A 27,077-nucleotide genomic window follows, 5' to 3' on the forward strand; every position below is an offset into this window, starting at 1 on the left:
TTCAAGGTTAGTGACAGGCTGGGGTTTGAACCTACATTTTCTGCATACCAGCACATTGGTTTGACCCTTAGGTTCAATCATAGATAACTCTGTAGGGATGTGAGTTTTCCAGGGAGTTAGCTAGTCATTGTTGCAGTGCTTTTAGAAAGATTGACAGCATTTCTTGAGTCACTGTTTGAAACTTGCCACCCTTATGTAGATGGTGAGGGACAAAGGTATTAATTTAGAAGAGGAAGAACCTGAGCAGCAAGCTTTGGTTGTGTGATTTATGACATAAGTATATGAAGTACAATCTTAATGTGGCATAAGTAGTGGACCTGTTTGGGTGTAGCAGAGCCTTGTTAATCTGCAGTTGGCTGATCCATGCACAGAGAGTGTCTCTGTCATACACCTCAGCAAGCAATAAAGGGACTGCATGTGTTACTTTCATCAGCACTACTGTACTGCATACTACTGTGTGTATTACGACAGCATTCCTGTACGTGTTATTTCACTGCTAGTAGTTCACCTTTTATTTTAATTCTCAAGGAAGATGTGCAGGTATCAAACAAAGTGACTAAGAGAAGAGAATAGTCTCTAGCTCTTGTGGAGTTACAAAGGGTATGGCTATGAATCAGGTGAGATGAAGTATAGTTTGAAAAGCAGTTCACCCTGTTTATCATAAAAAATACTTCCTTGTTCATAGCTCAGCGAACCGGAGAAATCAGCATCATTTCTCAGGCAAATGTAGAGAGAATATCTGTCTTTTGTAGTGTCTGTTTCTACGTATCCTGTGGAATAAGGTTCATGCTAGTTGTAGAGATAAGATCTACGATTGCAGATGACATCATTTAGTGAGTTAGTAACTTTCTAAGTCCCTCTGGAATGATTGATATTCTGTGCCCGTATGACAGGATATTGAAAAGATAAAGATAGACAGCAAATGTTGTTATTCAGATGCACAGGCATGCACTTGTCTTTGACATTGCTGAGCAAATTTGCTTTACCAGCTGTGGCATACCACAGTATTTTGGGGTGGGCTGTAAGTAAACCTTGCACTTCTGGGCTTTAAAACATTAACTACTTTCCAGGATGGAAGATCAGTCCAGTGAGACTTTTGTAATCTGATTAATTTTCCCCCTGGTTCAACACTGGCTCACAAGAGTGGTCCACCAAAAGGGTCTACATACATACACATCCACAAACATTGAGTAACATGGTGTATGCACATGCATACCTCTATGCATGCACATTTACAATGTATAGGGCTAGAAAGCCCGTTTTTTGCTTGCTTTATTCCATGGCTGGAATTCCCTTCTCTTCCAATTGACATGGATCAACTACTTTGATAAACAGGTGCCCTTCTCTCCTTCCAAAAGAGGTCAGGAAATTCAACATCTCCTGGCCTCCTCAAATCAGTGTTTGAGGGCTGACCTGAATTCAGAGCTGAGGATGGAACAGCTCCACTGATTGCACGCATTGCATTCAGGGAAAGGGAACCTCTCTGCCAGACATCTGTAGATCTAGGCAAATATGCCAGAATTTGATTTGGAGGTAAGCTTGATGTTTATCTGCTGTGCAGGATTGTCTTCAAAGCCCTCTTTTCAGAGAACTGGAGAAACCCCAATGCATTTCCATAATAAGGGTAGAGATATTACAGTACTGACACTGAGAAAACATTGATAGAGTGCATGTGTGTGTGTTTTTAAATGAACTCCCTTCCTCTGGATACACACAGGAGTGGGGTTTCTCAGCTGTACATCCACTTGCGCTGGTGCTGCCATCTTGGCTAGGCTTCTTTCCACGGCTGTTTGCCTGCATGCATCCCTTAGTGCCAAATGACATTCAGACCTTGGTATGGCCTTTCCTTTTGGCTTGCTGACTGAAATAGGATCACTTGCTGACACTCTCTCTGTTTCCCTGGCTAAATTTAGGTCTTAAATCAGCCCTATCTAGTAAAAAAAAAAAAAAAAATTAAAAAAGACATACAAATACCGTTGTCTTATCTCAGTGAACATCAAGGTGAAAAGCAGGGAATAACATTGCAGAAGGCTGAGGTCTAGCTTTGTGTCAGGGTTAGAGGCCAATTTTGAGTTTTCTGTTGTGCAAAGGTACCTCTCTTGCCTAGACCCTTGTTGTGTTGCATCCATCAACCTGCAGCAGCCAAGATTTAGAGGTGTATCTCTGAATGGTTTCTTTGCTGCTTGCCTTTGTGGAGTCTGCCAGAGTGATTTTGAGTGATGTAGATATTGTCCTATATTTTCTTCTGTGCTCTGCTCAGCTGCTCTGCTTTCTAGCAGCATGTGGTTTTCTCATCTTCTCTTGCCACTGTTTTCCTCCTTCTTCAGATTGTGTAATTTTTAAGTCTATTCTCCATTTTTTACCCATTTCATCTCAGACAATGTAATAAGTTCAATGTTGTAAATGATATATACTGCAATAGGTAACTCAATTTTTTGCTTAACGGCCTGATTCTCATTTTACCCTGCCAAATCTCTTTCAAATTTCATGCCTTGGCTTGTTCTTTGTATTCTTCTGCAGCTAGGATTGTACCTGCGCTATTTGTGTAATAAAGTGTTCTGGCTGTGCTGTCCCCCTCAGCCCCACGTGCCAGGCACAGCTGGTTGGCAGGTTTTGTCTTTGCCAGCCAGCTGCAGCTACTACACTCAGTCTTGGAGGGAGAGAGCTGCGAGTAGCGCCCCACCATAGCTAGACTGCACACCCAGTGGTGTTTTGCTCTCCTTTGCTCTTTTCTTATATTTAAATCCAAGTCATTATATAAGTATCTATTTCATCTTTCATTTCCTCAGTCTGTCTCTTTAACTGGCCTGCAACACTGTGATTTGCAGTGGCAACTGATAAGCAGTGTTTCTATTCCCATATGTTTGCTATTCCCAGCTCTCCCCACCCCCATGACCGTTCTTGCCAAGGCTAATTTCATGAGAAAATTCCTTTGCTGCTTTTCTTGCATTTTCTTGGCTTTATCTGTATTTCATAAGCTCCTGTTCCTATTACCTATGAATTTAATTTTTCTTGTTGCATCTGATGCCTGGATGCTTTTGTGCTGTTACAAATCCCCATGCAGAAGATCGTCTGAAAAAATGAACTGCTCAATCATGGACAGGTACTTGAAAAGACAGGAAAGGTCTCTTTTTAAGTGACTTCTGATCTACGTGTTTGAGGGACTTTTAAAAATGGGACTTAAGAGTTAGTCTGAGGCACAGAGGCAAGTTTTACTTGGCAGAAATACTTTTGTGTTTGTTTAACTCGCAGTTGTACTTGTTGCTTTTGGCGGATGCTGTCTTGTCAGTTACTTCCATTGCAGTTTGCTCACCAAGGTGAGATTATAAGGGTCTGATTCTGAATCTTTTTAGGCCTCCCATCCTCCAGGTATACTCCTTTTAGAAAGCCTTTAGTCAGCCTCTCAAACCATGCAGATGGGCAAAACAAGGCAATTTCTATGTGCAGTCAGCTTGGGTGAATATGGTGCTTATGGATATAGTTACTTGTGGTTTAACTACATCATAAATTTTGCAAAGAACAGATTTTTCTCATTTTTATTAACTTGATATTACTTGAATGATAGATTTCTTTAGACCAACATTGGCATTATGTTAACTTCAGCTAATACACCTACTTTGTTGGTCATTTTGTTATAAATCAGTGGTTTCAATGGAACTGCATCAGATTTGAACCTGATTCTGTGTGTCCAATTATTGTCTGAGAGATATTCAGCAGCTACAAATTGGTTGCGTGAGTCTGAGCTGAAAACATAATTAGATGCTGATTACAATATATATTCTCTGTTTCTTTGGAGTAGAGGCCATATTTTGGTGATCCGTTGGATTCAAATTATGTCCTCTTACATTCCCATCTTCCTGCTTTAACACGGTTCTCAAAGATTAACACGGCTGTCAAAAATACATAAAGCGTATTAAAGAGACAGCCTTTTCCAAGGTCATCTAAACATGTAACTGTTGCAAAGAGAATTTCATTGGCTTAATTCCCCCTTCATATCTCACTATATTACTAATAACGTTCTAAACAATAGACCAGTTTCAATAACACACTGTAAGCAACATGGATGTTGAATTGTAACATTTTTCTATTGGAATAATTAGTCACGACAAGCATTTTTTTTTTTTTTTATTTGTTCTGGTTAACCAGCCATTTGGATCAAATCCTGTTCCCTGCAAGAGCAAAGAAACCTAAGTGGGACACGCATCTTGTGATTACTCACTTCTCTGGTCATTTGAAGAACTGCAAATAGAAGAGCTAACCTCTACCTGTATGGAGCCAGAGCATGCTTGAGTCTGTGCTTTAACAAGAGGCCAGCGAGGGTGCTGGGATTGTTTTTAGGACCACTGGATTGTGACAACTGTTAATATTATCAGTATCAAATGTTTATTCTGGATTTATTCTGGATTAGTCTGAACTGGTGGATAGTATGTAGAGGAGTTTTCAAGTATTTGTTAATGACTATGATCCTATCTTTAACAAGCCAATTATCTGTGGACTGAATGGTCAGACAGCAGTTAGTGTTGACTGGATGGTCTCCTGTTCCGTAGGCCAGGGGACTGGGTGCAACCCACATGAGCTGGTTTTTAGAGTGTGTTTCTATTTGACAGCTTCTCAATGGCTTTTTTGCCTTTTGGGGTGGTGATTGTATTAACTGAAGGATTGGAGGCTTGTCGTTTCCAGGTTCTCCATCTGTAGTAAATGGAGTAACCGGGGCTGTTGTTGGCACAGGGATTGGCAGACCACTGTGCCCAGGGTGGATGCAGCTCTGATGCTGAGGAGTGGAGGTTCACACCACCCCAGCATTCTGCCTGGAGTGAGATGCCAGGGGTATTAAATGGGAACAGAGAAGGAAAAAACCACTTTTCCTTTTCCTTTTGACTCCTGAATGCGTTTGCACCCTACAATTTCTAGCAGTTGTTTTCTTTCTGTAGTGACCTAAATATTTCTTAGCAAATTACTAAACAAAAAGATTTTTTGGACATGTATCACACAAGCAAAGGAGGAAAATGACACATGGCTTTGTGCTCCTTTTGATTTCCCAAACTATCAGCAAGTTTACCCCAACCTTCTCTGTTTGAGATGTAGCCAGAATTCCTGGCACTTCACCTGTAATGCAGCAACATCGGTTGTCAAGGCAGAGAGAAAAAGCCTGACCTCATCCTATGTGTCTCCATTAGGCAGGACAGGCACCCTGTCCACAGAGATGCTACCTGGTGGTCTGGAGGCTGAGGCTGATTTGCCCAGGCCTTTCATGCCTACCAGAATTCCAAAGCAATTTTTGGTCCCAATCAGCAGAAGCAGTTTGATAAAACCAATGCAGAGTTTTGGGTAAGTTAGGAAGCTCCCAGGTTGAGACTTTTGTGTTTAGTTTCTCACACTCTTTCTGTAACAATCTGCAATACACACAATTTCTTTGTTGCCTTCTTCTGATTTTCCTAATGTCTAGAGCAAACACGTAGATACCACGCTGGGCATTTTTTTCCTTGAAACACTTGTTCGGCTATTGAAGGGTATGCATATATTTGTATATATATAAAAGGAGAAACTGGTGAATTATCTTCCCTGTGCTTGAGAGGCACTGCTGCAAACACATTTTCTGTCCTCTGCATAAAGAGCTGCATGTTGCACTACTTAAGAGGAAAGATCCATTGAATTTCGTAATTCTCAGAGGAATGCCGTAAAAAATATCAAAGTGGGAAATTCAGGGAATTTTTCCAGTACCAGCATGAACTATTAGGAACACTTGCATGGCATCCCAGATTTGCACAACACTGGCTTCCAGGTTGCTGTTCTTGATCCTGCAGAGCTGCAGCAGAAGCTCAGAGTTGGTATTGTTGGTGCTCTTCAGTGGATTATTGACATGAGTTTGCACAAAGTGACCCATGAAAATGGTGTTCCTGGGATGCTTCTTGTGTGAACAATGGAAAAGGGATGAAGGAAATGTTTTATACAATTTCTCTTGATCTTAATCTGTAATGAGATGTTTGATTGTAGTATGTCCTTTGATTATGACAACATTTATACTCTTTCTGCCCGCCTCTGGTTTGTCCAGAGATGACTGAGCCATCCTGCTATAATGAAGTTTCTAGAGATTTTTCTCAGTGTGTGCTTATTAGCTTCCAAGGACTTCTCTCCAACTCTGAGCACTCTTGGAAGGCAGAGAGTAGAGCACAGTCCCACTGAAGCCCTGCACACCAAAGTGGGATTTTTGAGAGAGAGAGAGGATGGGGTATTTATGAGGTCTACATAGATGGGATGGAGCACCAAATCAGTGCCTCATAGATTCTCCTTGAAAAGTACTGAGAAGGAACAGTAACTGTTATTCTAGTCAATATGTTAAAAGGATACTTTTGCATGACTTGCAACCCTAGAACCAGTTTGTGGTTGGCAAGAAAGAACTCTTCCATTCCTGCTTTGTCTACCAGAATTCCTGGGGCATTGTGTATACAGGCAAGGTGGTGACAGTAGGGAGATACTGACTCCCTGGAGCGAACTGCCCCTGTCAGATGTCAGCATACTTAGAGAATGAAGACTGAAGTGGGGTGTCTAATAACTTGAATTATTTTGCAGAGAAAACAAGATCTGAGGTTTTTGCCTTCAATACAGCACAGTGTAATTCGTGATCCTGAACTATTCATATCACCTAGATTTGGCAGCAGAGTAGCATAGCAGCTGAGATTTAGCAGATAAAATATTCATGTTTTGTGTAAGCTGCTAGCCTTACGCTGGAAAGAGAAAATTTGCCGGCTTTCATTTTCATGTGAATTTCTGCCAAATATTCATTCTTTCCACTGTACGTTGCATTTTCATAACGGGCTTAGAGGGTGATCTGACGGAGGCTGTGTTTTGCTGCAGTACACTTCCTTGGAACGGGACTATCTCCATGTAACCCAGCATACTTATTTCATCTGTTTTGCAGTCTGGAGGCTGCCAGCATCGGATTCATCATCATCATAGACAGACGACGGGACAAATGGAGCACGGTCAAGGCATCCCTGACACGGATAGCAGTAAGTGCTTGCTTTTGTTATTTATCTTCTAGAAATTAAAATTATCTGCTGAAGCTTCAGCACAGGATACAGTCTCATGTGCTCATTTTTAGCTCCCATTTTCTGGCTGTGGATGCAGATTCTCCCCTGCCCTGAAGCTCATGAGTGTTAAATAAGAGAGGGAGGAAGCTGCAGTAACAAATTACACAGTCTTGTTTACTGCTGAATTAGGGCAAATTCCTTATTTGCTGGGTTGACTGCAATATAAATTCTGGTAATTTGAAGTTGGTTCCTAGAAGAGAATAACAGAGGTACCCTTCTCTGCACTGAGGAGTGATGATGTGGCCTGCTTATGAAAGAAACAGATCCCAAGGGACTGCGTGGTAGTAAGTGATCTCTGTCAGAAACTCTTAATAGCTTATTATATCTCATTTGCAAAAGTCAGAGCTAAGCACTGATTTTCAGTGCTAATAAAAGCAGCTGGTTTTATACATCTATTACCAGGAACGTGTGCTGTGTGAGGAGCAAGTGCTTATACGCAGAGGTGTAGGATGGAGGGATGACCAAGGTGACTTTAAGTTCTTTCAAGGAATTTAGACAGAACTGCTTTTCATTCTCAGTTCTTTTTAGCTGCTCTCTTCTGGAAATTGTTCTTTTTTTATGTCTGATGAGCTCAGAGGAGTGCGTGAGAGATGTAGGCTGGGTGTTGCAGACAGGGCCATGTCTGATGAATGTGTTGAGTGCCTGTGGGGGGAAAAATATGTGAGGTTAAAAAGATTAAAAACCCTTTCCAGAGTGAGAAGGTAGGTCAGCCTGGGGAATTTATCTGTGCCACCAGCTTCTTTCACCAAGTCCAACATGGGTAGCCAGTTTTTGTAGGTAGCCAGTTTTGCCCTCTACTGGCTGCAGCCTAAAAAAATGGGAAAATCTATGGTGTGGTAGTGCAAAGGGGGCTTGGTGTGGTTCAGATCCGGGGGAGGAAGGGACTAGTGCGGAAACTTTAGAGCTCTGTGCTAAATCCATATCAGAAAGCAATGTATGGCTGGGCAGCAAAATCCATGGGCTGGTCTTCCTGTTGGCTTTGGAGATTGTGACAATGGGCACGTGCTGAATGGACCAGCTGATATTATTAGCAGCTGGACTGAGCAAGGTTCAGTAAGTCCTACCTGCTTTGCCCCCTTTAGGAAACACTTGGCTGAAAATTCCCTTGGCCTTCCTGTAAGGCAGAGTTGTGCCTTCTAATAGTTCTATATTTCTGCAGGGAGCATTTCCAGGAAACCTGCAGCTGGTGTTTGTCCTGCGACCCTCCCGCTTTATCCAAAGGACAATAGCTGACATTGGCATTAAACTCTATCGAGATGACTTTAAAATGAAGGTACCGGTAAGCATGCATTTTTTTTGTCCATGTGTTTTCTTTATCTCCATCTGCAGTTCTTAGGTGTCAGCAATTTCTCATAACCCAGTAACTGAAATTTGATTGCAAGTGGCAGCTGGGGACTTTGATCTGGGTCTGTATGGTGTATATAATAGTAATGCCGAAGAGTTAATTACCAGTGGATGCTTCACAGTATTTAACGGACATGTTCAGTCAGTGTAGCTATAAAATGTGACTTGGTTTTTAAGTATTGACATCTTAACTCGGTGGAGCTGTTCTCCTGATGTAGGCAGAGGTAGATCTTCTCACTCCAGTGACAAACATAATTATTTAGGACTACAGAGCAGTGAAAGGCTAGGGCTGAATTCTGCACTATCTTATGTATTATCCATGGGACTGCTGACAATCTGGCAGTGCCCCTGTTAAGTGCTTGCATAGCACTGCCTATTCTTAATAACTTTTATGGTCCCCATGCCCTCAAGATTCAAAGTCTGGTTTTTACTTCTTTTTATATGCACTTGGCATATGCTGCGTGTTGCTAAGAATGTGATTTGAAGCAGGTTATCAATCCTGAAAAAGTTTAAGTTTTAGATTATTCTGAGAGCTCTTTTGGGAGTTGTTCCTAGCTGCGTGTTTGCATGTGGTTTCAAAGTGTTTTATAAATAAACTTAAATGATGATTATTAATGGTATTTCATCCTGGAACAGACTCACACTGTGTTCCACAATGACTTTACTGGAGTGATTTCATATGATTGTTTTGGATTTTGCTTGTGGTTTTATATTGTTTTGCAAAAGACCCATGGCTCTCCAATGAGTTCTAGCTCTGTCAATACCTAAGTTTGAAGTTCAGGTGACACTTTATACTTCTGCTGAAGTAAGAGACAGCAGCCCATTTATTACAATGCATACAGAATAGGAACCATGAATGTTCATCTGGTTATTGTCGATTAAATTGTAACATTGACTGTAGTTTGGCAAGGGTGGCTTTTTGGTAATTAAAATGCAAAATTGATGTAAAAATGTATGTTTGATTACAAAACAAAATCTTTTAATTTTATTTCACCTTGAAAAATGGATGTTCCTGTATTTAATAAGCCACAATCTGTTACCATAGCAACTGTTGTACCAGCAACTGCAGCCTGAGAAGAGACAACTTCATCAAGGACTAGCATTTTCTAGCAATTCAGCATCTTCCATACTTTTAGCAATTTATTTGACGCCAGCATTGCATTTCAAATCCAACTTGAAACTATCAAAGTTGGAAGAGAGGTTAATTCTAGGCAGGGGTCGAGCACTGCATTAAGTATTAAATAGTAACTTACCTTTCTTACAGGCAGAAAAATCAAGATATGAGTTTAGTTTGGGGTCTTCTTGGACATTCAAATTTTGAGTCATCTTAGGTATGTCCACAGAGCTCTTAGAGAGTAGTCTTATGAAAACTAAGAGCGTGATATGCTTGCTGCTAGATCTGCTGCCTCCTGCCCAGATATCTGCAGACAGCCTGTCAGATTTATATATAGTCTGTCCACGTACACCTGATGCTATTGTAAGTTGCTTAGGGTTGTGCTAAAGGTGTTCTAAGTTCCTGGGGTCTGCCGTGCTCTCTGGAGGGGCCTTTCAGCTGTGTTTGCAGCCCATCCTAAAAAGATAATCTGGGCATGCCCCTTTGTAGCCCAATTTCAGAACAGGTGGGTTACTGAGAGCAACATCTATTTGTCCCCGTTGAAAATAGCATCCTACATGCCAAGCATGAGAACAGGGCTAGAGAGTTCTTGTCCCGTGGGAGATACCCTTACTCAAGGAATTAGATATCAGTACCCGTCTTTAATACCAACATCATTCTTTAAATTGTTTGCAGGTTGGTTGTTCATGTTGTGCATTTGGCACTATGACATTAATGTCATAAATGGGCCATGGATGAGTTGCATTTCCTATCACAACTATAAGTGAGTCAGAGCCAGAACATGAGCATTCAAAAGGAGCTTCAGGAATATGGCATGCATTTGTTAAGGAAACGTTTGTTAAACCATTTATCTGAGCTATCAGACTGCAAATATGTTCATTGAAATAGATTTGCTGGGTTAAATCAACACTGGATTGAGCAGAAGCCAGAAGATCAAACAGGAGAAGGAAATAGAAGCTGAAATAATAAATCAGACACAATAAGGAAATGCAGGATTTATCTGACTTACTGTTGTGGTTTAACCCCAGCCGGCAACTAAGCCCCGCACAGCCGCTCGCTCACTCCCCCACAATTAGATGGGGGAGAGAATCAGAAAAGTGAGAAAACTTGTGGGTTGAGGTAAAGACAGTTTAATAGGTAAAGCAAAAGCTGCGCGCGCAGGCAAAGCAAAACAAGGAATTCATTCACTGCTTCCCATTGGGCAGGCAGGTGTTCAGCCATCTCCAGGAAAGCAGGGCTCCATAATGGTTACTTGGGAAGACAAACACCATCACTCCAAACGTCCCCCCCTTCCTTCTTCTTCCCGCAGCCTTATATGCTGAGCATGGCGTCATATGGTATGGAATATCCCTTTGGTCAGTTGGGGTCGGCTGTCCCGGCTGTGCCCCCTCCCAGCTTCTCGTGCACCCCCAGCCTACTGGCTGGTGGGGTGGGGTAAGAAGCAGAAGAGGCCTTGACTCTGTGTAAGCACTGCTCAGCAGTAAGTAAAACCTCCCTGTGTTATCAACACTGTTTCCAGCACAAATCCAAAACATAGCCCCATACTAGCTACTATAAGGAAAATTAACTCTCCCCCAGCCAAAACAAGCACACTTATTGACATACGAATGTGGTTAATAAAACCTCCTGAGGTAAATCTCTATTGGGATAGTTATTTGATTAAATATCATTATCCAGGAGCAAGGTACAGAAATATTGGAGATATTTTGAATATTGAATATTCATCTGAGATGAAATGTGCGAATTCAAAAGGAACACCCAGAGATTTACCTAAGGAACCTCCCATCATGGGAAGGGAATTAAAGCATCTTCATAGTATACACAAAAGGCTGAATAATCTGTCTATAGCAGGCACTTCTTTGTCCTTTGTAGACTGTGACTTCTTTCAGATGGCCTAACCCATCATGAAGCAACCCCACCACAGCTCTGTTCTGTGCTGACCTGCTTATGCAGGCCCTCCTCTTCTAAACTGCTTCTCTCTTGTATTCTCCATCTTACTGAATGTGGCTGTCTGCAGTCTGGGAAGAAGTATGGGAGATGCTAATGCACTGTGAGATTGGTTTCTTAGATGGATGTTAGATTGCTCCTAGGCTTTCTCCTGCAGAGATGCCTGCAAGGCAAAGACTCATCCCCTGTTGGGTAGCACCATAGCTGGCAATATTAATAGGTTTGCTTTGTGGCTCATGCTGAGTGTATAAGGTTAAAACTAACATCTTCCTAAAAGAAAAGTGCATGACAGTGTTCCTCTGTAGTTTCAGTGAAGTTTGGAGTATCAAAAGATGTCCAACTTATTAGCAACATCTCTGATGGCGAAGAGCTACAAAGCAGTTAAGGCTTACTTTCTCAAAGGTGATTTGCAATTCAGAAGTAGTGCACAGACTTCATGTTCCAGTCTGAGGCTACTCCAAGATGACCTAGTTTTTGAGTTTTCTGGCTTTGATCATAACAAAACAGCGTTTGGTAACACATTCAGGGAACAGTTTTCCCTTTAGCTTTGGCTGAGGTACCTTGTGCTTTCTTTGCCTCAGTTTCTTCACCAACAAGGTTTCCTGGCCTCTGTGTTTAGAAGTAGGATTCAAGGAGAAGATGAACTGCTCGAAGTGAAAAAGAATTGAGTCAGGGACTACTTGAGAATATTCAACCCATACAGGTCCATGGGACCAGATGTGTCTCCCACAATATTCTTGTATCCAAGTTAGGATGTTAAAGTCTGGATGGGTGGACAACTAGATGGATTTAAAAACTAGTTGCATAATTGGGCTCAGAGAGTAATGGTTAATGGGTCATACTCTACCTGGAGGTGGGCAACGAGTGGTTTAGTGATATCTGCTGGGACCTGCCCTGTTTAACAACTTTATCAATGACCTGGAAGAGTCAACGGGGTGCACTGTCATCAAGTTTGCAGACAACCCTAAATTGGGAGGAGCAGTTGGTACACTCAAAGACAGGGCCACTGGAACATAAGCTCAAGGAATGGGCTGACCAGCATATTATGAAATACAAAACGGACAAATGCAAAGTCCTGCAACTGGGAAGGCCTTCCTTCTGGAAGGACTTCCTTCCTCAAGAAGGAAGAACCCATGTTTTTCCCTCCCAACAGCACAACAGTGTTGTATTGTTGACAACAATACAGGCTGCAGCCTGACTGTCTGGAGAGCAACTCTGCTGAAAAGGACCTGGGAACTTGGTAGACAGCAAGCTGTATGTGAGCCAGAAGTGTGCACTGGCAGCAAAGGAAGCTATCAGCATCCTGCATTAACAGCTACAGTACTAACAGGAGCATAGCCAGCAGATTGAGACAAGCAATTATCCCCTTTTACTTGGCTCTCATTAGATCTCACTGAGAATACCCTGTCCAGGTTTGGTTCCCCCAATACGAGAAATATACTAATCTGGAGTGAGCTCAACAGAGAGCCATCAAGAAGGTCAGGGCTTGGAGCATATGCTCTATAAGGAGATGCTGAGGGAACTGGGCTTGTCTAGCCTGGCAAAGGGGAGGCTTGGGAGGTTTAATATGACATAACAGCAGCTTTCCAGTCCCTCCAAGCAGGTTACTGAGAGCATTCAGCCAGGTTGCGCATGCTTTGTAGGACAAGAGATAACTGACATAAAGTGAAACAAGAGCACTTCTGACTTGATATAAGGAAGAACTTTTTCACTACAGAGATAATCAGGCAGTGGACCAGACTGCCTAAAGAGGTTGTACGGTCTCAATCCTTGGAGGTTTTTAAGACCCAAGTGGATAAAGCCCTGAGCAACCTGGTTTGATCTCACAGCTGACCCAGCTTTGAGAAAGAAGTTGGACTAGAGACCTGAGGTTACTGCCAACCTGAATTATTCTAGAATGATTCTGTAACAAAGATCAGCTAAAAACCTGTTCAGGTTTGTTCTCAAGGCTTTTCTTAGAGCACTATCAGCCTAGAATATACATCCTCTTGCCTCCATACATCTGTGCTCATCTCATTGTCCATAGTGCTTGCAAGTGTACTTACCATGCTCCCTTGGAGCCTGCGAACAGGCGTAGCCAGTTATCCTTTATTTAAACAGCAGAGTGAAGTAATACACTTGACATATTAAAGTCTAAGGCTTAAAATTTCTAGTCATTTATGCTCAACATCTTGTTTTTCTGTTGCTGAAATCATAGTGTATTTTCTAGCTGTTAGAACAACAAGGCATAATTGAATACATTTATGTTATTTGTGTAATAGCCACTTTTGTTGCCAGATTTACAGTGGTAGCCGAAAGGTAATACTGCTTACCTGAAGCTGAATGCAAATCTTTTGCTTTCATTAAGCAGGTCTAGTGGTAAGGAGACTCTTTAAAGTAAGAAAATGGATTTAGGTTTGTCTCTCTCTTTCATCATGGTTTAAAACGGAATAATGCCAGTGAACTCAGTGGACATACAGTGCCATAAAAATTATGCAACTGGAAGGAAAATCTATTCTTGGTGGTCTCATTTCAGCACTTCCCTGGATCAAGTGGTTGGTGTTGAGGAAGCTGTTTAACCTGCCTACTCCTCCATTTCTCTGTAAATAACAGTTATCTAGAAAATATAGACTTTATTTGATGGAAGTTTGCGTGAACATTGTAAATACCATACTTTTGCTCTTGATGCATATGCAAAATGATTGCATCCTCAGCCTAGCAAGGAGCAAGATGATGTCAAATTACAGTTAGTTCAAGAATGGCCATGTACATGTTGAGAAGGCAGAATCTAGTGGAAATAAACTGTGGCTACTGCATGAACAAATACATAATGAGAACTTACTGCCTATGGTGGAACTGCAGTTTGGTCATGTATGTTTAAGGCAAACCCAGATCCTAGGAATAATGGTTCAAAGGGCTTGTTATTTCTCTCAGTCCATTGTGTTTGGATTCGTTTCAGATCATCATGTTAAATTCTGTGTCTGATCTTCATGGCTATATTGACAAAAGTCAGCTGACCCGGGAGCTGGGAGGAACCCTGGAGTATGGCCACAGTCAGTGGATACATCACCGAACTGTGAGTATTGGTGGTGTTCTTATACATGTCTACACCCAGAATTGTCCAGATGACAAATGTAGAGCAACTGTGAAGTAGTAACTCTTCAGCTGCATTTCAGCCTACAGATTCTGCTAGGGATTCATGGAAAGAGGAAATCCATGACTCAAATAGAGAAAGGCAAATTCCCCAAAAGTCTGTAATAGAAGTGGTAATCTGTCTCTCGCTGTTGACCTGGACTAGGGCCTAACAGTGTCATAGTATTCTTACTCAGCAAGGCCCTTTGGCACATTCTTAGCTTTTGAATAATTGATGAGATTCATAGGCCTTTAGCTCATGGTTGATGTTGAACATATGCTTTAGCACTTTACTGAATCAAAGGCCAAGAATCTTTAATGATTAATTATGTCCATGTTTTTAAGAGAAGAAAAATACTCAAGACACTAGATTTTATTTACCTTTGTTTCCATTTCTGTGCTATGTAAACATGCACTCCAGATGGGTCTTACTTTAAGTAACCAAAGAAGAGTGGTTAAACATTGGAACAGGCTGCCCAGGGAAGTGGTTGAGTCCCCATCCCTGGAAGTATTTAAAAGACGTGTAGATGAGGCGCTTAGGGACATGGTTTAGTGGGCATGGTGGTGTTGGGTTGACGGTTGGACTCGATGATCTCAGAGGTCTCTTCCAACCTTAATGATTCTATGATTCTATTCTATAAGAGTTAATGATTGTAGGAAGGCAGAAAGACTTATTCTGTTGCCTTTGAGGAAACTTGTTACAGGTTTGTTTGTTCCCTTTTTTGGTTGAATGTAAACAATTCATTATGGTGCCTAGAAAAGGTGACCGTTTGCAAAAACCAGATCCCAAACTCTGGCACATCAGCAGCCAAAATATTGTCTCATCCTATATAAGCAAAAACAGGCAAAGCTGGGTCCTGATCCTGGAAAATTAATTAATTTCCTGGAGACTGTATGCAACATTTGCATCTGTCTTTGTGGGTCTACTTGCAAGACTGATATGTTAGAGCTCACATCTAAGTAGCCCCAATGTTTTGCAGCGTTCTGAGCAGCCCTGGGTTTGAGCCTGCTGCCGACCTGCAAGTTAGGTCTAACACTCAGAAAAAGAGCTTTTCTGAGGTAGCTTTGTTAAGTCAAATCACTTTTGTCACTTTCCCACTATGATTTTCTGTGCTTTACTGTCCATACAAAATTAAATTTTGCTCTCCTTGAGAACCTCCAAATATTTTAGGCTTCTAAATATGCAAACACAGAATCTGAATTTCCTCTAACACTGGTTTGCTACATTTATAGCTGTGTTGACTACAGTGAGGTTAGGATTGAGATAGGTGAATAGGTTTACATGTTGAAAGTATCAAAAATATGAAACTGTCCTTGCAGGAGGGGTGAGTCTGAAGGAATCATCTGTATGAGCTTTCAAACAGCTAAAGGCTTGAAAAATGAGGAAGGGAAGTAAAAAGAGGCATAAGAAAGCTTGTATTGTTTCTTAATGACAGGATTTTACATAAAGCATGAATATATAGTTTGGTAAAATATGCAAATAAAAGTGAGGCAAGATTTGAGGTGAGCGTGGCTCTGTAATCCTCAGATCTTCTGGTTAAATTTGTTTGAAAAACTTTTACCAAGCACAGAGACTTGACAAAAACCCCACAGACATAACTTAGGTATAGGAAACAATTTATTGCTCGTACACACAAGAGAGTGTGGGGGCAAGCATACTATTAGGTGAAACACTGATAAGCTCATGGTGCAGTCAGCCAAGGAATCTCTGCTGGATAAGTTGTCATCAGGGAAGTGTTAGCCTCCATGGCACCTTGAAACAGCTGGACTTTCAGTCTTGCTGAGCTACTGTCTTCATCCCCTTTGCTGCTTCTTTTAGTGTTCTCATATCTTGTCCTGCCAGTGCTTTTTTTTCTGAAACAGCTTTAAACTGTTGCTAAGTGGTAGTGACACAGCAATCTCACTGCATTGTTCTTTGTTTCTGCTTTCTTATCTTATCTTGAATGGCTAGGAATCTATGAGCTTTCTTGCCCACAGAGTACATTGTTGGCTTTTAGTAAATAGCCTTTGGCATGCATGGCTCTATCTGTGTTGCAGTGACATTTCAGCCAACTTTAATCCAGTGGTTTCAGCGCTGAGAACAGCAGGCTACAGCTGCTAAGCACGAAGCCAGAGCATATGTGGGTCTGTACTGCTTGTGTTGAAAGTAGGCATGAATTTATGGGAAAAAAGGGAAGAAGGCTATGAACCCTGCTAGCATTGCCTCATCTGGGGCATGTTTCAGATCACATATGTGGAATGTAATTTCTCTCTGCACCTTTTGAATGATGATCTACCTCCAGTTTGTTTTTCACTGAGCACACAGCATAATTTTAACTGTCATGGTTGCAAATGAGGAATTCCCATCATTGCTGGAGAAGAGAATGCGACTTGCAACAACTATATAGTGTTTGGGTGTAAGAGCATCCCTAGTGCTGTTGACTGGCTCAAACCATTGGGTGGTGTCGTGGTTTAACCTCAGTCGGCAGCTGAGCACCACGCAGCCGCTCGCTCACTCCCCCCACCCGGTGGGATGGGGGAGAGAATTGGAAGAGCACAAGTGAGAAAAACTCGTGGGTTGAGATAAAAACAGCTTAATAATTGAAATAAAATAATAATAATAATATGATAATAATAATATGATAATAATAATAATACACAAAGCAAGTGATGCACAATGCAATTGCTCACCACCCGCCGACCGATGCCCAGCCAGTCCCCGAGCAGCGGCCCCCCCGGCCAGCTTTCCCCAGTTTATGTACTGAGCATGATGTCACATGGTATGGAATGTTTCTTTGGCCAGTTTGGCTGTGCCCCCTCCCAGCTTCTTGTGCACCTCCTGCCTTCTCAGTCAGTAGAGCATGGAAAACTAGAAAGTCCTTGACTAGTGTAAGCACTACCTAGCAACAACTAAAACATCGGTGGTTATCAACTTTGTTCTCATCCTAAATCCAAAACACAGCACTGTACCAGCTACTCGGAAAGAAATTAACTCTATCCCTGCCGAAACCAGGACAATATCCACCCCTTATTCTATACCATCTGCGTCATGCTCAAGTCTCATATTTTCCAGTACACTTTCATTAATCACCACCCCCTTTTTTTCTATATATATACACACACACATACAGAGATATCATTCCCTTAGTCTGTGGGCTATTCCTCTAAAACGTTTGGTGAGTTCATTTAGTCCATGACTTCGGGCTCCATCTGTCATAATAATCTTCCAGGGCAGGAAAAATGGAGATGGTATGTGGTGTTGGGTTGTTTCATGTTGAAGTCAGTTCTGGTACCATCATCACTGTGCTTTGCTTGGTTTCACTGAAGTTATTCTTCATTAGTCTGGGTGATTCTTATTGTAATAACATTAGTATGGCATATAATATTATTAGTATTATTAGTATATCTGTGTATTATTAGTATAACTATTATAACTATAATTAGTACTTAACATCACATAATTCAGATCATTGGCTATTCTCACCCAAAGTCAAATCCCCTTGAGGTACACATCGGACTTCCCCATCCTTCCGCATTATCCACCAAGTGCACCCAGGTCCTTGAGCAAAAACAATCCCACGGATGGGTTTGCCTTTGCCCAAAGCAGGAATAACACAAACTGTTTTCCCCAACATATTTTTTATGTGCACTACAGGGACTTTATTCCCATCTACAGTACGTAAAAATTCTGACTGGGCAGGGCCAGCTCGATTGGCAGATCCCCTAGTGTTGACTAACCAGGTGGCCTTTGCTAAATGTGTAACCCAATGTTTGAACATCCCGCCACCCATTGCTCTCAGCATAGTCTTTAACAGTCCATTGTATTGTTCAATTTTCCTGGAGGCTAGTGCATGATAGGGGATGTGATACACCCACTCAATGCCGTGCTCTTTGGCCCAGGTGTCTATAAGGTTGTTTCGGAAATGAGTCCCGTTGTCTGACTCAATTCTTTCTGGGGTGCCATGTCACCATAGGACTTGCTTTTCAAGGCCCAGGATAGTGTTCCGGGCAGTGGCATGGAGCACGGGATATGTTTCCAGCCATCCGGTGGTTGCCTCCACCATTGTAAGCACGTGGCGCTTGCCTTGGCGGGTTTGTGGGAGTGTGATATAATCGACCTGCCAGGCCTCCCCATATTTATATTTCAACCATCCTCCTCCATACCAGAGGGGCTTTAACCGCTTGGCTTGCTTGATTGCAGCGCATGTTTCGCATTCATGGATAACCTGCACAATAGTGTCCATGGTCAAGTCCACCCCTCGATCACAAGCCCATCTATATGTTGCATCTCTTCCTTGGTGACCTGAGGTGTCATGGGCCCACCAAGCTATAAATAATTCACCCTTGTGTTGCCAGTCCAGATCCACCTGAGCCACTTCAATCTTAGCAGCCTGATCCACCTGCTGGTTATTTTGATGTTCTTCAGTGGCCCGACTCTTGGGTACATGAGCATCTACGTGACGGACTTTTACAACCAGGTTCTCCACCCGGGCAGCAATATCTTGCCACAATGTGGCAGCCCAGATGGGTTTGCCTCTGCGCTGCCAGTTGCTCCGCTTCCATTGCTGCAACCACCCCCACAGGGCATTTGCCACCATCCATGAGTCAGTCTAGAGATAGAGCACTGGCCATTTTTCTCGGTCACCAATATCTAAAGCCAGCTGGATGGCCTTTACTTCTGCAAATTGGCTCGATTCACCTTCTCCTTCAGCAGTTTCTACAACTTGTCGCATAGGACTCCATACAGCAGCTTTCCACCTCCGATGCTTTCCCACAAGATGACAGGACCCATCAGTGAACAGGGCACGTTGCTTCTCATTTTCTGGTAGTTCATTATACATTGGGGCCTCCTCAGCACGCGTCACCTCCTCCTCCGGCAATATTCCAAAATCTTTGCCTTCTGGCCAATCCATGATCACTTCCAGGATTCCTGGGCGACTGGGGTTTCCTATTCGAGCCCATTGTGTGATTAGTGCGACCCACTTACTCCATGTAGCATCAGTTGCATGATGTGTACAGGGGACCCTCCCTCTGAACATCCAGCCCAACACCGGCAGTCGGGATGCCAGGAGGAGCTGTGCTTCAGTGCCGATCACTTCTGAAGCAACTCGAACCCCTTCATATGCTGCCAATATCTCTTTTTCAGTTGGAGTATAGCGGGCCTCGGATCCTCTGTATCCCCGACTCCAAAACCCGAGGGGTCGACCTCGAGTCTCCCCAGGTGCTTTCTGCCAGAGGCTCCAGGTAGGGCCGTTCTCCCTGGCTGCGGTGTAGAGCACATTTTTTACGTCTTGTCCTGCCCAGACTGGCCCAAGGGCTACTGCGTGAACTATCTCCTGTTTAATTTGTTCAAAGGCTTGTCGTTGCTCAGGGCCCCATTTGAAATCGTTCTTCTTTCAGGTCACTTGATAGAGAGGGCTTACGATCAGACTGTAATTTGGAATATGCATTCTCCAAAAACCCACGACGCCTAAGAAAGCTTGTGTTTCCTTTTTGCTCGTTGGTGGAGACATGGCTGTTATTTTGTTGATCACATCCATTGGGATCTGACAACGTCCATCTTGCCATTTTATTCCTAAAAACTGGATCTCCTGTGCAGGTCCCTTGACGTTACTTTGTTTTATGGCAAAACCAGCCTTCAGCAGGATTTGGACTATTTCCTTCCCTTTTTCAAAAACTTCTCCTGCTGTGTTGCCCCACACGATGATGTCATCAATGTATTGCAGGTGTTCTGGAGCTCCACCCTGTTCCAGTGCAGTCTGGATCAGTCCATGGCAAATGGTAGGGCTGTGTTTCCATCCCTGGGGCAGTCGGTTCCAGGTGTACTGGCCGCCCCTCCAAGTGAAAGCAAACTGTGGCCTGCACTCTGCTGCCAAAGGGATTGAGAAAAATGCATTAGCAATATCAACTGTGGCATACCACTTGGCTGCCTTTGATTCCAATTCGTATTGAAGTTCTAGCATGTCCAGCACAGCAGCACTCAGCGGTGGCGTGACTTCATTTAGGCCACGATAGTCTACTGTCAGTCTCCACTCTCCATTAGACTTCCGCACTGGCCATATGGGACTGTTAAAGGGTGAACGAATCTTGCTGATCACTTCTTGGCTCTCCAGTTGACAAATCAGCTCATGAATGGGAATCAGGGAGTCTCGGTTGGTGCGATATTGCCGCCGGTGCACCGTGGTGGTAGCGATTGGCACCTGTTGGTCTTCGACCTTCAGCAACCCCACAACAGAGGGGTCCTCTGAGAGACCAGGCAGGGTGGACAGCTGTTTAATTTCCTCCGTTTCCAAGGCACCTATACCAAAAGCCCACTGGTACCCTTTTGGGTCTTTGAAATACCCTCTCCTGAGGTAGTCTATGCCAAGGATGCACGGAGCATCTGGGCCAGTCACAATGGGGTGCTTCTGCCACTCATTCCCAGTTAGCCTTGCTTCGTCTTCCAATAGTTAGCTTTTGGGATCCCCCCGTCACCCCAGAAATACAGATGGGTTCTGCCCCTATATAGCTTGATGGCATTAGGGTACACTGCGCACCGGTGTCTACTAGAGCCTTATACTTCTGTGGGTCTGATGTGCCAGGCCACCGAATCCACACAGTCCAGTAAACTCGGTTGTCCCTTTCCTCCCCCTGGCTGGAGGCAGGGCGCCTCTAATCCTCATCACAGTACTCATTTCTCACTTCTCGTACATATGAATCAGAAATTTCTTCATTAACATCAGGAGTAAGATCAGCCCTTCTACTCTGTCTGGGGAACTGCCCGCTGGAAACTGGAGCAGCAATTTTCCTGGAAGAACCTCTTTCTGTGATTGTTTTCCCTTGCAATTCACGTACCCGTGCCCCTAGGGCTGCAGTAGGTTTTCCATCCCACTTCCTCATGTCCTCTCCGTGGTCACGCAGGTAAAACCATAGGGTGCCCTGTGGTGTGTACCCCTTATACTCTCTCGAGCAAAAGAACGCTGACTCCTAATAGCTGAGATATTGGTGCATACAGGTGGGGAGTAGGACCTATCCTCTTTGAATTGCTGGAACTCCCGGGACAGTTTCTCCACAGCCGAGATGAGGGAGGAAGAGAGACTTTCCTCGTATTGCCGGAGTTGACTAGCCAATTCATCCACTGTTTGTTCCTCTCCATCTTTCCAGGTCATCGCTGCCAATGAATTGGTGTATGACGATGGTGAGCTCCTTATAAACTTCCGCCACATGGGTCGTGTGCACTTGACTTCATCTGGATCTTTGGATAGTTGTTCATTGTTCAGGTCATCATAAATCACCTCCAGCACAGCTAATTCTCTTAGAAACTGGATACCCTTCTCCATGGTGGCCCACTTGCTTGGGCGACATATAACATCTTCCTTAAAGGGATACCTTTCCTTCACGCTTGACAAGAGTCGCCTCCAAAGGCTGAGGACTTGTGCCCCTTTTCCAATTGCTTTGTCAATGCCCCCTTCCCTAGAAAGGGATCCCAGCTGCTTGGCTTCCCTACCCTCTAATTCTAGGCTACTGGCTCCATTATCCCAGCATCGGAGCAGCCAGGTGACAATATGCTCACCTGGACGACGGCTGAAATCTTTTCGTATATCTCGCAGCTCACTCAGGGATAGAGATCAGGTGGTCACTGCCTCGTTTATGAGTTCTTCCTCTTCTTCCTCCCTGATCAGCAGCTGTCTCTCCTCCTCCCGTTCTCGTGATGGCCCTTCTCCAGGGTATTCGTACATTTCTTCCTCTGCTTCCCTTTTAGAAGAAGCTTCTTCCTCCCTTACTAAACGAGCCGACTTTCGCTTCCAAGATTTCTTCTTGTGTACAGGGGCGACTGATACCGGCACAGGCTGGTTCTTTGGTTCAGCCACAGGGCGTGTCGCTGGGGTCAGAGTGGCCGCAGGGCCTGTCGCTGGGGTCTGAGTGGCCGCAGGGCCTGTCGCCGGGGTTGGAGTGGCTGCAGTGCGTGTCGTTTTACTGTCAGAGCCAGAGACCTTCTCTTCCCTTTGAGGGTACTGAATGGTGTTGAACAGGGCTCGGTAGGCATGGGCCAGGCCCCAGCACGTTGCAATGATCTGCATCTCTCTGGAGTTGCCAGGGTGACAGCATACTTTGTCCAAATATTCTACTAACTCTTCAGGATTCTGCACTTGCTCAGGGGTGAAGTTCCAAAACACTGGGGGTGCCCATTGGCCTAGGTACTTGCCCATCTTGTCCCACACACCCTGCCACTCATAACTGTTTGGCTTTGGGGCAGATCTCTGGATGATATTCTTAAATTGCTTATCAACTTTAGACAAAACCGAAACAATATTCCCAAGAAGTACCAATAGAAGTATCTTAACTACCCAAGGCTGTTCAAAATACTGAAAAGTTACTGTAATGAAGGAGGAAACATCATAGAAGAAGGTAGTGACCCTGCCATTCTGTATTTCCTCTGTAAAAAAACTCTCAGAAAAGTTACTGCAACTGCTAGTTGTCTCCATGAAGTGGTATCTGTGGTACAGTAACGGCTTCATTGCAAAACCTACATACCACGCTAACATCAAGGTCAATGTTCTAAAAACAAACCTCACAAGCGAGACATCACTATTCACTGCAGACCACAGCAAACTGCAAAAACCAACACCAATCTTTAACATGTACAGCAGGGAAAAGAGCATGATGCAGATTATACAAATCAATACCGAGAACAGAGCAACCAACATTGTGACCCACAACTATTAACAGATATAAGTTCTTTAATACACTCCGGTTAATCTGTTATTATCTCAACCCTTCGTGCCCCACGTTGGGCGCCAAAAAGGACTGTTGTGGTTTAACCTCAGTCGGCAACTGAGCACCACGCAGCCGCTCGCTCACTCCCCCCACCCGGTGGGATGGGGGAGAGAATTGGAAGAGCACAAGTGAGAAAAACTCGTGGGTTGAGATAAAAACAGCTTAATAATTGAAATAAAATAATAATAATAATAATAATAATAATAATAATAATAATAATAATAATAATAATATGATAATAATAATAATACACAAAGCAAGTGATGCACAATGCAATTGCTCACCACCCGCCGACCGATGCCCAGCCAGTCCCCGAGCAGCGGCCCCCCCGGCCAGCTTTCCCCAGTTTATGTACTGAGCATGACGTCACAGGGTATGGAATGTCCCTTTGGCCAGTTTGGCTGTGCCCCCTCCCAGCTTCTTGTGCACCTCCAGCCTTCTCAGTCAGCAGAGCATGGAAAACTAGAAAGTCCTTGGCTAGTGTAAGCACTACCTAGCAACAACTAAAACATCGGTGTGTTATCAACTTTGTTCTCATCCTAAATCCAAAGCACAGCACTGCACCAGCTACTAGGAAGGAAATTAACTCTATCCCTGCCAAAACCAGGACAGGTGGTTTATATCAAAAAGTGTAAAGAACAAAGAGCTATACAGGACAATACAGTCCCTAAAGAAATTTGGGCATGATCATGAAAAAACATCCCATGCAGTTACTTGCTACTAGATACAAAGGTTTTAATCATGTCACAATTCAGAACAATATATCCTGTTCTGAAAAGGCAGCATTCTTTTTAAGCCTTCCTCACTTACCCTTTCTTCAGTAAACCCACAGATTTCTGACAATTTTTGTGTTGGTGTACCCAAGTGATAAAGAAACAGCAATGAATTTATGCATTTTGACTGTATTTGCAGTAAGTTGTTCTTGTATTTGTGTACTAATGTGAACAGATGGGAGGGAGTGACTGGAATGCATCTAGTACAGATAGGCAGGATAGAGATGCACGTTTTCAGAAGTCGGGGGAAGACAGATTGCTGCTCAGTGAACAATAGCTGTATAAATATAAATGTAAAAAGGCTTTGCCTTATATACTTTCAGAGTCTCCTCAACTTAAATAAGGCCTTAATTAGAATTTTAAACACAGCAGAATTTCCCAGCAAGCATGGGCTGAGGATCTGAAGTTCCAGTCCTGGCTTTGAAGCTGATGTCCTCTGTGGTTTCATGATGTCTGTGAAGCTCTGGGAGTTCCCCAGCTGGTTCGTGGAGATGATAATACTTATAGGCCTGTGAAAGGATCATTTGTGACACAGGATTTAATTTGTAACTTTTAGCATATCCACCCAAAAAAGGGCAACACGGCCAGCTTTACAGGCATGTAATACTTGCAGTACAGTGTGTCTGAAGGACTAAGCATTGTTAAAGGGCTAAGGGTAAATAACCAGTCTGTGACTTTATGCTCTTGCTTTTCCAGGCTATTGAAAATTTTGCAATGACAGTAAAAACAACAGCACAGATGCTACAGACCTTTGGAACAGACCTAGCAGAGACTGAACTTCCCAACGATGTGCAGTGCACAGAGGAGCTCCTCTCCGCACACACTGACCACCATAGCAAGCTGAAGGTGAATGTTGTCTCATGACAGGTCCATCAGCATAATAGATGATTTTTGATTTAACAAATTTTCCTGCCATCGTTTGGGAGTCCATTGTCTGGAAACTACTGAAGAGGAGAGAAGCCTGCGTTCAGGAGGTCGATTTGATTCAACTATGAAAAAAGACTTTTTACAGCTTCAGGAATGATAGAACAGGGAAATGTCACTTCTGCTGTGTTGAGAGGGTGTGATGGGATCACATCTGGAATAGCGTGGGCTCCTGTTGAAGAGTTAATCAGAAAGGGTGAACTCACACTGGACCAGATGTAGAGAACATCTGTGAGGATAATCCAGGAATAGACAGAATGATCTAACTAGATGATGACTGTCATTTTGTTTTTTAAAAAAAAGTTGGGGGAAGTTTAGCTTTGCAGAGTAAGGCTCAGAATAAAACATTACTGCTGTCAACAAACACCTTAGGTTAAACACAAGAGAAAAAAATACTACCTAAGCTATATTAGCACAAGAACAAGTTTTATGCAAGAAGTGCGCAGTGATGCGGGCACTCCTCAGCTGACATGTTAATGTTTGAGCCTCATTGTCCTTTTCATTGCTCATCTCTCATGCTGGGAAGACACATTCTTCTGTGGATGACTCCTTGATAGCTGATGTACTGTGGCTCAGCATGTCACAATGTTGTTTAAGGAAATTCCATTAAGAAGTGCAATGTCTCAGCACAGTCTCTCAGCTCACTGAACGATCTGCGGCACACATTCAATTTGTGGTAGAATAATGTATTCTGCAAGTTGCCTGGTCAGAAATGCAATCTGCTCAGAAGTTATATACTATTCCTTTTCTCAGAAATATATCTACTATTCAAGGGGAATAGATGTAGTCTCTGCATTTCTAGAGAGACGTAACATCTTTGGTAAGCATTTATAATTTGTTCCAAGTATTTAATACCTACGAAAGAATCCTCCTTTAGCATTACGATGTTGTCCATCTAAGAGATGTGAACATTGTTAGAATAAGTACATACAATTTGTTTGGCTTGGTTTTTTCCCTCAGGATGAGCTGAAACTAGCTGTGAAGCAGGGGGCCACCCTACTGACATGCATTAGGGAGCCAGTCACCCGAAGCGCCAACAGCAAACTCAGTCCAGATGAACTAGAAAATGTGGCAACAGTAGAAAGGTCAGTGAAACTAGATTGCTTTGTGCAAGTTGCTAATTTATTCATAAGAAATGCAAGTGTAATTTAAATGATTTAAATACGCAGGTTATAAATTCCCACTGGTTCAGTTTTTCAGGATTTATTGGACAGGTAACTCAGAGAAGGGGATAGCTTTGAGGAAATTACTTGATAAAACTGTCAAGGCAAGTTCAAACAAATCCTGAGTTTCTTGGTAATTTTTGGTTGGACCGCTAACTACTTGGCTGAAGATTTAATGTGGGACTTACTTTCCCCATAACATATGAATCCTCCAAACTTTTATGCCTGGTTAGAAAGTGGCATCTGAATCCATGTGAGATGAGAGGATATGTGCTTGTGCATGTCTGTGGAAACACTGGGGAAGGAACAGATGAAGATGATACTCTGAAACATACCCCTTCGCAGCTGCATAGAGAGAGAGAGAAACCCCTATTCCTTCCTACAATGCTAGCTATTACCATAAAGCTTTTAGTCACCGTGTAGAAGTTTCTGCTGTGCCATGTGATGCAGTGGAAAGAGAAATGTCATGCTAGTATTTCAGCGTGTCTGCATTCACTGGGAACAAAGCTGCCAAAAGTAAAGCTGAGCTGATATTTTTCACTGAATACTTTAAAATCCTTTAAACAGTCATCCCAAAGCAATTTGCGAATTCATCTTGAATTCAACAACTAGCTTTGATTAAAATCAAGTTTTTCAGGGATAGATTGAAAATAGAACTTTGTTTTTGAGAGGAATAGGAGGGAGCTATTGGTGTTTGCCCCAATAACTTGATGATTCTAGCACTCACTGAGCTTGTAGGAGATCAAGCCTGGTCCCCTGCCTGCCCAAAGAGTGCCCATCTATGGAAATACAGGATTCAGAGAAGAGTTTCTTTTCACTTTTTTTCTGTTTAAACTGTTCTACTTTGTAGTATAATTAATAGATCATTGAGAGA

General features: G+C 43.0%; 1 protein-coding gene across 7 annotated transcripts in view; it reads left to right on the forward strand.

The window, feature by feature from the left end:
- The window catches only part of MCF2L2 (MCF.2 cell line derived transforming sequence-like 2), a 197,943-nt gene that overhangs the window by 54,916 nt on the left and 115,950 nt on the right, over positions 1–27,077 (forward strand). For all 7 annotated transcript variants that reach the window (XM_076341284.1, XM_076341286.1, XM_076341282.1 and 4 more), the window contains exons 4-8: positions 6,920–7,010; positions 8,251–8,370; positions 14,435–14,551; positions 24,813–24,962; positions 26,001–26,125. In XM_076341284.1, the coding sequence (XP_076197399.1) occupies positions 6,920–7,010; positions 8,251–8,370; positions 14,435–14,551; positions 24,813–24,962; positions 26,001–26,125 (603 nt within the window). The remainder of the gene's footprint in view (positions 1–6,919; positions 7,011–8,250; positions 8,371–14,434; positions 14,552–24,812; positions 24,963–26,000; positions 26,126–27,077) is intronic.

The sequence above is a fragment of the Aptenodytes patagonicus genome, chromosome 6 (genome assembly GCF_965638725.1).
Source record: "Aptenodytes patagonicus chromosome 6, bAptPat1.pri.cur, whole genome shotgun sequence".
NCBI lineage: Eukaryota > Metazoa > Chordata > Aves > Sphenisciformes > Spheniscidae > Aptenodytes > Aptenodytes patagonicus.